The sequence below is a fragment of the Bos indicus x Bos taurus genome, chromosome 18 (genome assembly GCF_003369695.1).
Source record: "Bos indicus x Bos taurus breed Angus x Brahman F1 hybrid chromosome 18, Bos_hybrid_MaternalHap_v2.0, whole genome shotgun sequence".
In the NCBI taxonomy this organism is placed as follows: domain Eukaryota; kingdom Metazoa; phylum Chordata; class Mammalia; order Artiodactyla; family Bovidae; genus Bos; species Bos indicus x Bos taurus.
This window is the reverse complement of record NC_040093.1, coordinates 7,993,104-8,005,302: the sequence shown is the minus strand read 5'-3', so window position 1 is coordinate 8,005,302 and position 12,199 is coordinate 7,993,104. Positions and strand designations below refer to the sequence as shown.

General features: G+C 41.2%; 2 protein-coding genes across 2 annotated transcripts in view; both read left to right on the top strand.

Annotated features, from left to right (window-relative positions):
- LOC113875581 (zinc finger protein 613-like) overlaps positions 1–10,918 on the top strand; it is a 41,230-nt gene extending 30,312 nt beyond the window's left edge. Inside the window, exons 3-6 of the mRNA XM_027514104.1 lie at positions 1,911–2,111; positions 3,957–4,083; positions 4,366–4,458; positions 9,175–10,918. Coding sequence (XP_027369905.1) covers positions 2,097–2,111; positions 3,957–4,083; positions 4,366–4,458; positions 9,175–10,865 — 1,926 coding nt within the window. The 5' untranslated portion in view covers positions 1,911–2,096 and the 3' untranslated portion in view covers positions 10,866–10,918. The remainder of the gene's footprint in view (positions 1–1,910; positions 2,112–3,956; positions 4,084–4,365; positions 4,459–9,174) is intronic.
- The window catches only part of LOC113875578 (zinc finger protein 432-like), an 85,226-nt gene that overhangs the window by 30,312 nt on the left and 42,715 nt on the right, over positions 1–12,199 (top strand). Inside the window, exons 3-5 of the mRNA XM_027514098.1 lie at positions 1,911–2,111; positions 3,957–4,083; positions 4,366–4,458. The gene's annotated coding sequence lies outside the window, so the exon portion shown is untranslated. The remainder of the gene's footprint in view (positions 1–1,910; positions 2,112–3,956; positions 4,084–4,365; positions 4,459–12,199) is intronic.

Sequence of the window (12,199 nt, the reverse complement as noted above, 5' to 3'; positions counted from 1 at the left end):
GGGGGGTGGTGTCCAGGTTGTCAGTCGTTGAGAGGTTTGTGAAAGCGGAAGCTGTTCGGTGGGTGGGTGTTTCAAACGTTACTTTCTCCTTCAGTTCCTCAAGTCCAAGCCTTCGTTTGTAAAATCGCCTTTGGCTTTTTGTATCTTTTCCTCTCGGACCGGTAGAAATGAAAGCGTTGTTGGAGACCGAGGACTAAGCACATCTAAAGTGGTAAGGTTTCTACTAAAAACGAGGATTTGGCCTTTTCTGCTCGTTTACTATGTGTGTGCACACACACTTGTAAATATTTCCTTGCACAGTTGTTCTAACAGGAGTACAAAAGCATCTCTGTTACCCCAATTCTGTTCTCCAATGATCACGTTTTTTAAAGTTTTCATAAGTTTACTTTTTAGTCCTCATTTTTCTATGCTTGATTTTCACAATTCCAGTAAACTGCTGAAATATTGGTATAATTAGCCTCATTATTTAATTTCCTATCATAAATATTCATAATGAATGTATCATACAATTTTTTTTCTGTGAAAATTCTTTTTTAAAAATTCCTACAAACCTATGCCATTAATGACTGGCATCACTCAATATGTACATTCATTTAGATAGAATTTAAAGGCTTAAATAGTCAGCACTTTTGAGAAGAGGTTATGAATTCTGGATTTGCACAAGAGTGTGATTCCCTGTCCCTCATCTCCATCTTGATTTTTTAACTTTTTTGCCATTGTGAATGGTGTCTTTTTACTTTGGATCTTTTTACTGACTTTTAATTTTCTATTGCATAGAAGAGCAATTATTTTGAAAAGATTTGGTTTTTGCTCACCCTGCCTCATTATTATAGGCTTCCCCATCCCCCATGATTTCATTATGAAAAATTTCAAACATATATCAAGGATTTCAGAATTATACATTTGAATTCCTGTGTGCCTGTCATCTAGATTTTATCATGATTTTTTTGTGTTTCCTTTATTGTATATGTATCCATATATCACTCTTCTATTCATCATCAACCCACCTTTTTACTTTTTTGGGGGTATATTTCACTGTAAGTTGCAGACACTTATACATTTCCCTCTAAATATTTTAGTAAGCAAATAATTAGAGCTCTACTCATAGTTTTTTCCTAATAACTTTTTTTATTCAAACATCATACAGTTTATCTGCTTCAAGTGTACAATTTAGTGATTTTTATTGTAATCACATTTCTTGAACTTGTTTTTATACTTTTACTAAATGAGTTATTGTTGTTTTGTTGCCAAGTCACGTTTGACTCTTTTGCTGCTCCATGGACTGTATCCCACCAGGCTCCTCTGTCCATGGGATTCTCCAGGCAGGAATACTGGAGTGGGTTGCTATTTCTTTTTGCAGGGGATCTTCTCAACCCAGGGATTGAACCCTTGTCTCCTGTGTCTCCTGCTTGGCAGGTGAATTCTTTACTACTGAGCCACCTGGAAGCCCACTAAATGTGGATATATCCACAAATAATAATCTTGATGTGTACACTTTAATTTTTTCCCCTTGGTTTTCCTGTGTTTGTTTCTTTCGTACTGTGGAGTAGTTCAGCAGGTCCATGAGCACACATGGTTTCCAGGGCAAAGCTGTCCAGGTTGTCACGTTTGTATGTTCTCTTTCCAGAAACTGGCCTGTGGTAATTCCCCTGCTGTGGGAGCTTCGTGTTGTGCTGGTTCTCTTTTCCCATCTCCCGCTTCACAGTCACCCCACTTCCACCTCACAGAAGGAAGAAACACTATCCTCACATTTACAGTCTTCTATTTTATTGCTCCAGCATGTGTAGCCTCTGTGTCCCCAAATAAAGGGACAAGTGACCTTGAAATTAGGTCGGTGACAATATCAACGACAAACATCTGAGCCCTGAGGAAATGGACACTCAAAAGAGAATTTACTTTTTACCCCACAGGTCCCTGATACATCAAGATACAAGATACATCAAGTGACATGAGGAGGTTTCCCTTCCTCGATGTCCTCACTTGCAGGGACATCACTGCCTTGGGACTAAGATTTCTAACCCGAAATTGAGGGAAGTCCAAAAGGAGACTCAGGACACATCCTAGTCTTTGTCCAGTTCTCAATATATCAGAAGAAAATGATCAAGGACCAGGTAACTTTTTGGCTTGTCTTATTCCTCCCATCATTCTGTAATTGGTTTCTGGGGGGACTGTAAAACGCAATTGAATTCAATAGAAAATAACAAATTGGAAAAATAGGATTTGTGCAGAAATAAATTTAGATTTAAATTCAGCATCACACGATACTGGATGCTTGGGGCTGGTGCATTGGGACGACCCAGAGGGATGGTATGGGGAGGGAGGAGGGAGGAGGGTTCAGGATGGGGAACACATGTATACCTGTGGCGGATTCATTTTGATATTTGGCAAAACTAATACAATATTGTAAAGTTTAAAAATAAAATTAAATTAAATGTTCAGAAAAAAAAATAATAAGTTCAGCATCCAGGGAAAGTAGCATCAGGAATATATTGTAAACGGGATCTACACTGAAGGACTAATGTTGGCACAGCGTGCGTGATTGGAGTATCCTATGGGTTACCCTTGCTGTCAAGGGTAAACTTATATTTAACATTTCTTTTTTTTTCTTTATAATTTTATTTATTTTTGGCTGTGCTGGGTCTTCATTGATGTGCAGGCTTTTCTGTAGTTGCGGCGAACAAGGGCTGCTGTCTAATTGCAGTGCGAGAACTTCTCGTTGCAGTGGCTTCTATTGTTGTGGAGCACAGGCTCTTAGGTACAGGTTCAGTGGTTGTGCTTAGATGCTCCGAGGCATGGGGTATCTTTGAAGACCAAGGATTAAACCCATATCCCCTGCATTGGCAGGTGGATTCTTTACCGCTGAGCCAGCAGGGAAGCCCAGGAGTTCACAGCCACAAGTAAATGATCCTGCCACATTGAAGACCGGGTGCAGCCTAATAAATAATAATAAAAAAAACCCTCCAGTGATTACGAAGTACATCTAGCAAAAAGTAAGAGTCCTCTTCACAGGCTTCTTTCCTAATCCCCTGGTTTCACTTAACAAACAGGCAGGAGTACGTACTTCCAGTCACTGAGTTTGTCTGCCTCTGTGTCTGTGCAGATGTTTGTGCATGGATCTCGCTCAGCTCTTAGGCCTTTGGATAGTGCCCTTCTATGACTGTATTTACAGTTTCATAAACTGAGTTGGGGAATGTGAGATCTCTCTCAGTCCTCTCTATTGTTCTGGTTTATATATATAGTCCATCATTATATGTTTGTGCTGCATTTTGAGTACTTTCTTCAGATCTTACCATTCATTTTATTATCTCTGCAATGTATCTGGTATGCTGTGAACCTGACTGGTAATGTAAATATAAATAATGTACATAGGTACGTAAGTATTTGTGTGTTTTTTGAAGGATGCTATTTATTTTCTTAGTTTGCATAATGTGCTTTCCTAGTCTCTCACTGTTTGGACATGTTTTAGAAAGATGTCTTTATTCCTCCTAACATATATATCTTGTAATTATAGTGTGTGGCGTTTCTTCACAGTTGATTCTGATAATGGTTACAAAGATTCATGGTGAATGTAGGAATGTTCTATTCATCCGGGTGTCACTAGAATATACTTAGTGCCTGGTACATATATACTTGCTTCAAAAAAAGTTATATATGTAGCAAATGGTTCAACTCTATATTGCAAATGTTTCTAGTTTAGCAAAAGGATTTAATGAAGACATTATAGAAACTTCTGATTTGTTGAATGATGGTTGAACAGTTACAGAATATTTTGGGAAATAGGTTTGAACATGGTTAGATTTTGCTTTTATGACAATGTAGTTTAAAAAAAAAATCAAAACACCTCTGTATATAGATGTAGCCTAAATGGTAAAAGGAAAGAGAGCAGAACAACTTCCTTCACATGCCTTCTATTATGGTAACCAGAGAAACACTCTAGCAGGACTGTGTTGTTACAGCGATCACTGACACTGGAGGATGTGGCCGTGGACTTCACGTGGGAGGAGTGGCAGCTCCTGGCTCCTCCTCAGAAGGCCCTGTACCGGGACGTGATGCTGGAGAACTATAGCAACCTGGTGTCTGTGGGTGAGGACGGCTCCTCCGGGTCCCTCAGAGAGTCCCCAGTCAGTGGCCTTTCTTATTTTGGCTTCGGCTTCTGAAAGCTCTTCCGTGTCCATGGTGCCCTGAAGTGGTACCTGAGTCTCAGTTTCCTCTCTGGTCCCAGACTAGAGAGTATGACGTGCCCTTCCCTGAGAGATGAGCCTTCTCTTGGCTAAGCTGCACACTGTGTACTTCCTAAAATATAACTCCACGCTGGCAGACCACAACCCAAGTCAAGAGCCTATCTGTCTCATTTCCCATGAACAGGGTATCAAGCCAGCAAGCCAGCTGCTCTCTCCAGATTGGAACGAGGAGAACTGTGGCCCGTGGAAGACAAAGTCCACAGTCGAATCTGTCCAGGTGAGTGAGAGCACCAGCACTGGGTTGGCCGCAGGACTTACGTTCTCATCATTCAGAGATGTCACAGCCATGAGCGTCTGACAACATGGAAGCCAAGCTTCCACGACGCTCTCATAGAAGAGCTCTTTATCTTTTAGGCGTGTCAAAGAATGTCTCTGTTCTTGGATTTCATCCCTGTTTATTTCATCTTGATCTTGATTTTTTTTTCTCTTAAGTTTCTGTTTAGAATTCTCAAATCTTCCTGTCCTGTCCCCAGCACTGTATCACTGACGGTTTCTTCTGCTTTCCTTGCTATGAAATTATACCTTCCACGCCTCTCTCTGAAGAGACATGTTTAATTCTTTTTAAAAAATTTTGGCCACACAATTTTTTAGTCAGAACTTGTTTTAGGGAAATTTTTTAGTTCCCTGACCAGGGATCAAACCTGGGGCCCCTGCACTGGAAGCCTGGAGTCTTAACCACTGGACCACCAAGGAAGCCCCAAGATTTTTAGCACTATCTTCTGGCAACTGCACCTTCTTGCCCCTTTGGATAATATTTATTTCCAGTCCTAACATTCACATCATCTTTGATTGGCAGATAGGGTTTCAACATATAAATTGTGGAGGGAGGAAAGATAAACCCTTAAGGCAGTCTCTGGAACCTTCGATTTTTTTTCTTCATAGATGTGTGTTGGGAAAGCCTCGGTCTTCCTGTGTTTCTCCTCTGTTCTCTCACCGCTGCTACACTCACAGCACTTCTGACATCAGATATGTGTTGGGTTTTTCCCCATAATAAGCAGTTCTCTGCGACACCAGCTGTATGTTTGTGTGCTCAGTCGTGTCTGACTCTTTGCAACCCCATGTACTGTATAGCCCAGCAGGCTCCTCTGTCCATGGGATTTCCCAGGCAAGAATACTGGAGAGGGTTACTGTTTCCCTCTCCAAGGGATCTTCCCGACCCAGCGATCTAACCTGCATTTCTTGCATCTCCTGCATTTGTAGGTGGATTCTTTACCACTAGCACCCCCTGGGAAGCCTGGCACCAGCAGAATGTCGTACAATTTAACTCAGTTCTGACACTGTCTTCCTGGAGAAGCATCAGATCCCACAGGTTAAGGGCTCCATCACACCAGACACCCCCCCTCAACTCCACTTCCAAACACAAGTCCAGGTTGTACCCTTTGCTTCTGACTCACTTGCTCTAGACTGGGGCTTCCAAAGACTCCCCCCTCAGGTTCAATTCATTTGTTGGAGCAGCTCACAAAACTCAGAGAACCATTGCACTTACTAGATCACCAGTTTGTTATGAAAGGATCTAAGTCAGGAACAGCCAGATGAAAGAGGTGCCCAGGGCAGGGTGTGGGGAAGGGGCTGAGGGACTTCCACAACGTGTCTAGGCATAATGCTCTCCCATCACCACCATGTGTTCAGCCACCCAGAAGCCCTCTAAATCCTGTAATTTGGTTATTTTTATGGAGACTTCATCCCCCTAGGCATGATTGATCACTGACTTTGTCTCCAGCCCTTCTCCCCTCTCTGGAGAATAGAGGTGGAGGTGAGACTGAAAATTGGATCAGATCCAAGCATCTGATCAGGGTTTGGTCTTTCTGGTGACCAGCCCTACCCAGCATCCCCCACCCAAAATATAGGTGAAATAGAGCTTACAAAATGACATAGAATGAGAAGGCAATAGCCTGATACATAAAAGGCATAGGTGGGATTTAAGTAAAGATGATGGAGACCAAAGAATGAAGGTATGAAGTTGGAAACATGCTAGGTCTTGAGGGAACTGTTGAAAGATTAGCCTGAAGCCCCTTGAGGGCCGGTTTTAGGAGGTAATTGTACAGGAACAAGTGGAATGTGTACATGGATAAATAAAGTAAATGTTGGTCATATAACTTTTATCTCCAGGCTAACTGTTCTGGTCTTTGTTAGTAGAGTTGACCCTGAATAACACAGGTTTGAATGGGTCCACTTATATGTGGAATTTTTTTCCATAAATATGTAATAGAGTGCTATGCTATCTGAGGTTGCTTGAATCCTTGACTACAGAGGGATGTCTATAAAGTTGATCTTTATAAAGTTAAATTGGATCTTGACTTCGAGGAGGGTCTGTACCCCTAACCCCGTGTTGTTCAAGGGTCAGCTATAATTGAGGTATAATGGTGGCGTTATGAGTTTGGTTTATATTATCCTTGGATATGTAGTCTTACTTTTTAATTGGGTGGCAGTAGTGTGAGCTGTAGTTAAGTACATCCAATAGTTCTGAGACAAATGGCAGGTGAACTGTCAAGAGTCCTGAGATCCAGTAGTGTGATCCTTTAGGATTCCTTAAATGATGGAAACCAGGATGAATATGTAGGCTGTTGAAAGAAAATGCTGTTAGTGGCAAGAGGTGGGCTTAGGGTTTGTTACAATGAAATGGAAACAATTTGGATATTAACATGTGTACATGTACAAAGGGTAAAAGAAAAAGGTGCCAGTTCCCTAGTATGAAATTGTGATATAAGATACATATATATCTTGGTCTTTGACCTTGGTTTAGCGGTCCTAAAACCCTTGTAGTTTCCTGAGTACAGGACTGCTTATTTCCCTTATTAGTATCAGTATAGTCAATGTTGAGTGCTCCTCACTGGGCTTTTTAAAACTCAAAGTCGTAAGACTTTCCTGTTGGTCCAGTGGCTGGGTCTCTGAGCTCCCAATGCAGGAGGCCTGGGTTTGATCCCTGGTCAGGGAACTAGATCCCACATGCTGCAACTTAAAAAAAACAAAACAAAAAAACTATATGCTGCAACTAAGACACAGTGCAGCCAAATAAATAAATAAATATTTTGAAAAACCCCCAAATCTTAATGTTACAAAAACTATAAATTTCAACCCATGCCTTCATCTACTTTCAGTCTACACTTTTTCCCAAATATCTCATCCTATCCCCTATCCTTATATAATATTTATATACAGATGATTCCCACAGTGTTGTCTTCAGTGAGGACCTTTATCAGGATCTGTATGTTCAGTTGAATTTTTCATGTCTGCTTTGAATATCCAGAACCTACCTGAAGGTTGATACGCTTTGAGATGCACACTTGATTTAGCAACATTGTAAACCTCAGTGATAGTCCCCATCTCATTAAAAACCACTACTCATCTATCCAGTGGCCTAGGTCAGGTAATTGGGAATAACACTTGATTCTTTACATTTATCATAGCCACCATGAATGAACCTTGTTTTTTCTTTCTCTAGATTATATCCTAATCTTTTCCACCTGGTTCTCTATTGCTTCCTCAAACCACTTTTCACAATTTGCTCCTGCCTTCTTAATTGTTGCTTTAATGTTCAGTTTTACCCTAACTGGAATTTATGCTTAGTGACAATAAGGACTTTGTTTCTATTTCCTCATCACTGGCATAATGCTTGATACATAGCCATAATTTAATAAAGATTTATGGATGTATGAAAGTGTGCCACATCATTTGGAAACAAATAGCCCTCTGTCTTTGTTGATAATGAAAGTGAAAGTGTTAGTCACTCAGTTATGTCTGACTCTTTGTGACCCCAGGGACTGCAGCCCTCCAGGCTCCTCCATCCATGGAATTCTCCAGGCAAGAATACTGGAGTGGGTTGCCACTTCTTGGTCCAGGAGATCTTCTTGACCCAGGGATTGAACCTGGGTCTCTTGTGTTGCAGGCAGACTCTTTACTGTCTGAGCCTCATAATAACTTGATTTTATTTTACTATCAGCATACTTTGTAAGTTCACAATTACGAAACAGCCAAATCTGTATTTGCTCATTTTGAATGCTCTAACCTCATTTGTGCCCTATTTTACCCTTTATTTTACCCTTTATTTATATTATTGTGTTGTACTCTTGTCCAGGTAATAACAAACATATTTACTTGAAGTTTATTCCTTTTTTTTTTTTTGAGTTAAGGTATAGTTGATTTTCAGTTTTGTGTTAATTTTTGCTATACAGTAAAGTGTTTCATTCTTTTTCATATTCTTTTCCATTATAATTTCTCACAGTATATTGAATATAATTCCCTGTGCTATACAGGAGGACATTGTTGTTTATCCATCCTGTTTATAATAGATTACATCTGCTCATCCCAAACTCCCAATCCATCCCCTGCTTCCCTTTTGGTAACTACAAGTCTGTTCTCTATGTCTGTAAGTCTTTCTGTTTCATAGACAAATTCATTTGTGTCATATTTTAGATTCCACATATAAGTGATATAATATCTTTCTCTTTCTGACTTACTTCACTTAGTTTGGTAATTTCTAGGTCCATCCATGTTGCTACAAATAGCATTATTTCATTCTTTTTTTATGTCTGGGTAGTATTACATTATGTACCACATCTTTATCCATTTGAATGCGGATGGACATTTAGGTTGTTCCATGTTTTGGCTATTGTGAATTCTGCTATGAACATAGGGGTGCATGTATCTTTTAAAATTATAGTTTTTTCAGGTATATGCTCAAGAGTGGGATTGCTGGATTGTATGGCACTATTTCTAGTTTTTTAAAACCTTCATACTGATTTCCAGAGTGGCTACACCAATTTAATTTACATTCCCACCAACAGTGTAGGAGGGTTCTCTTTTCTACTTGGAGTTTCTTTAAACTGAGGTCATAGTATTGTCTGTAAAGAGCCCACCTACCCAAAGGCATTTGTTAAACAGTTTCACTCTGTACCAAGTTCATGGGAAGGTTCATTCTTCTCTTCTTTCCTAGAAATGAGGAAAGATGACTGTCTTCTACAGGAGAACTTGCAAAATCAAAGCTGTCCAAAAAGAATGGAACGATGTCATGAACATAATGCACTTGGAAATGTTTATCAGAGCAAAAATCATTGTCCTTTATGGCAAAATCATGATGTACTTTACTTACATGGGAAAACACTGAAGTCAAACTTAAGTTCAATCAGCCAGAACAGAAACTATGAAGTAAAGAACCCCGTTAAGGCTAATGTAAATGGGAAATTCTTCCTCCATGCAAAGCATGAGGAATTTCACAGTGAAAGTAAGCTTCCTGAGTGTGGAATTCCCATGAACACAAATTCACAGATCATTACATGTCTAGGAACTCAACAGATAAATAAACCTCATGTTTGCACTGAATGTGGGAAAGCCTTCATCAAGAAGTCCCGCCTCATCGATCATCAGAGAGTTCACACAGGAGAAAAACCCCACAGATGCAGTGTATGTGGGAAAGCTTTCTCTAGAAAGTCTAGACTCAATGAACACCAGAAAACCCACATAGGAGAGAAACAGTATGCATGCAATGAGTGTGACAAAGTCTTCCCTAAGAAGTCACGGCTGCTTATCCATCAAAAAACTCATACAGGTGAGAAGCCCTACATATGCGACGATTGTGGAAAAGGCTTTGTCAAGAAGTCTCGGCTCATTAATCATCAGAGGGTTCATACAGGAGAGAAACCTCATGGGTGCAGCCTGTGTGACAAAGCATTCTCCAGGAAGTCCAGGCTCATGGAACACCAGAGAACTCACACGGGAGAAAAACCTTATGAATGCACGGAATGTGACAAAGCCTTCCGCTGGAAATCGCAGCTCAACGCACACCAGAAAACTCATACAGGGGAGAAATCATATATATGTAGCGATTGTGGAAAGGGCTTCATTCAGAAGGGCAATCTCATTGTACATCAGCGAACTCACACTGGAGAGAAACCCTATGTATGCACTGAATGTGGGAAAGGCTTCATCCAGAAAGGCAATCTCCTGATACATCAGCGAACTCACACTGGAGAGAAACCCTATGTATGCACTGAATGTGGGAAAGGCTTCAGCCAGAAAACCTGCCTCATCTCGCATCAGAGATTTCACACTGGAAAGACTCCCTTTGTGTGTACTGAATGTGGAAAATCCTGTTCACACAAGTCAGGTCTCATTAACCACCAGAGAATTCACACAGGAGAGAAACCCTACACGTGTAATGACTGTGGGAAAGCATTCAGGGATAAGTCGTGTCTCAACAGACACCGGAGAATTCACACAGGAGAGAGACCCTATGGCTGCAATGACTGCGGGAAAGCTTTCTCCCACTTGTCATGCCTTGTGTATCACAAGGGGATGCTACATGCAAGAGAGAAACGTGGCGACTCAGTCAAGTTGGAAGATGCTTTCTCAAAGCATCTCAGCCCATCACATCCAAGTGATATGGTACAGAGGAAAAGCCCTGTTAGTGTGGTGACTGTGCAGATGCCTTCTGTGGCAGTTCAGACTCCATCCCACAGTAATAAGCCCCTAGAAGATAAGAACATACCCCTTGTGGGACAGCTAGGCGGCAGATATGCACCCTCAGCAGGTAATAGAATTCGCACAGAAGAGAAACCTAGTGAATGTGGTAGCACCCTCAGTGGTCAATTATGTCATATTTTTGTCACAAAAGACACACAGGAATAAACTCATTCAATCAAGCTGGAAAACCCTTGAATAAAACCTTCTGGCTCTTTGTATGGCTGGCGAGTGTATACTGAGACAAATAGTATAAACACAGAGACTGGGAAAGCCTCTCATGGGAAGATAGACCCTAACAGGGCTTTCATAGGTCACATATGTCAGTGAGGTCATAGTTGGCATAAATGTAATGACTCTGGAGAAGTCCTTCCCCAGAAATAAGATTTCAGTAGGTGTCAGAGTTCACACTGGAGAGAAACCGTTGGACCTCTGAAGGCAGTAAATGGGTCAGTGGTATGTTCCTAGTCATCAGTTGGCAGAGGAAATCATGTAGAAATGAAACTCTGAACACACCAACTATGGCACGTCTTCAGCAAAATATCAGAAAGTGCATGAAGCAAATAACAAACCCTATGAAAATGAATCTTTTAGAGATGGCTGTCACAATTTTAACTTGATATATCAAATTGTAGGACAGTACACCTGGAATCAAATTCCTAATTTTGGTGTCAGTTCAGTTCAGTTCAGTTGCTCAGTCGTGTCTGATTCTTTGCGACCCCATGAATCACAGCACGCCAGACCTCCCTGTCCATCACCAACTCCCGGAGTTTACTCAAACTCATGTCCATCGAGTCGGTGATGCCATCCAGCCATCTCATCCTCTGTCATCCCCTTCTCCTCCTGTCCCCAATCCCTCCCAGAGTCTTTTCCAGTGAGTCAACTCTTAGCATGAGGTGGCCAAAGTATTGGAGTTTCAGCTTTAGCATCATTCCTTCCAATGAACACCCAGGACTGATCTCCTTTAGAATGGACTGGTTGGATCTCCTTGCAGTCCAAGGGACTCTCAAGAGTCTTCTCCAACACCACAGTTCAAAAGCATCAATTCTTCGGCGCTCAGCTTTGTTCACAGTCCAATTCTCACATCCATACATGACCACTGGAAAAACCATGGCCTTGACTAGACGGACCTTTGTTGACAAAGTAATGTCTCTGCTTTTGAATATGCTATCTAGGTTGGTCATAACTTTGCTTCCAAGGAGTAAGCGTCTTTTAATTTCATGGCTGCAGTCACCATCTGCAGTGATTTTGGAGCCCCCCAAAATAAAGTCTGACACTGTTTCCACTGTTTACCCATCTATTTCCTGTGAAGTGATGGGACCAGGTGCCATGATCTTAGTTTTCTGAATGTTGACCTCAGTGACTCCTTAATTGAAAGGAAGGTGTCTCTGTTGCACTTCATCTCTGAAAGTTATAATGTGATACATTCCCCTCTGTGGGCTTCCCTGGTAGCTCAGATGGTGAAGAATCTGCCTGCAATGCAGGAGACCTGGGTTCGATCC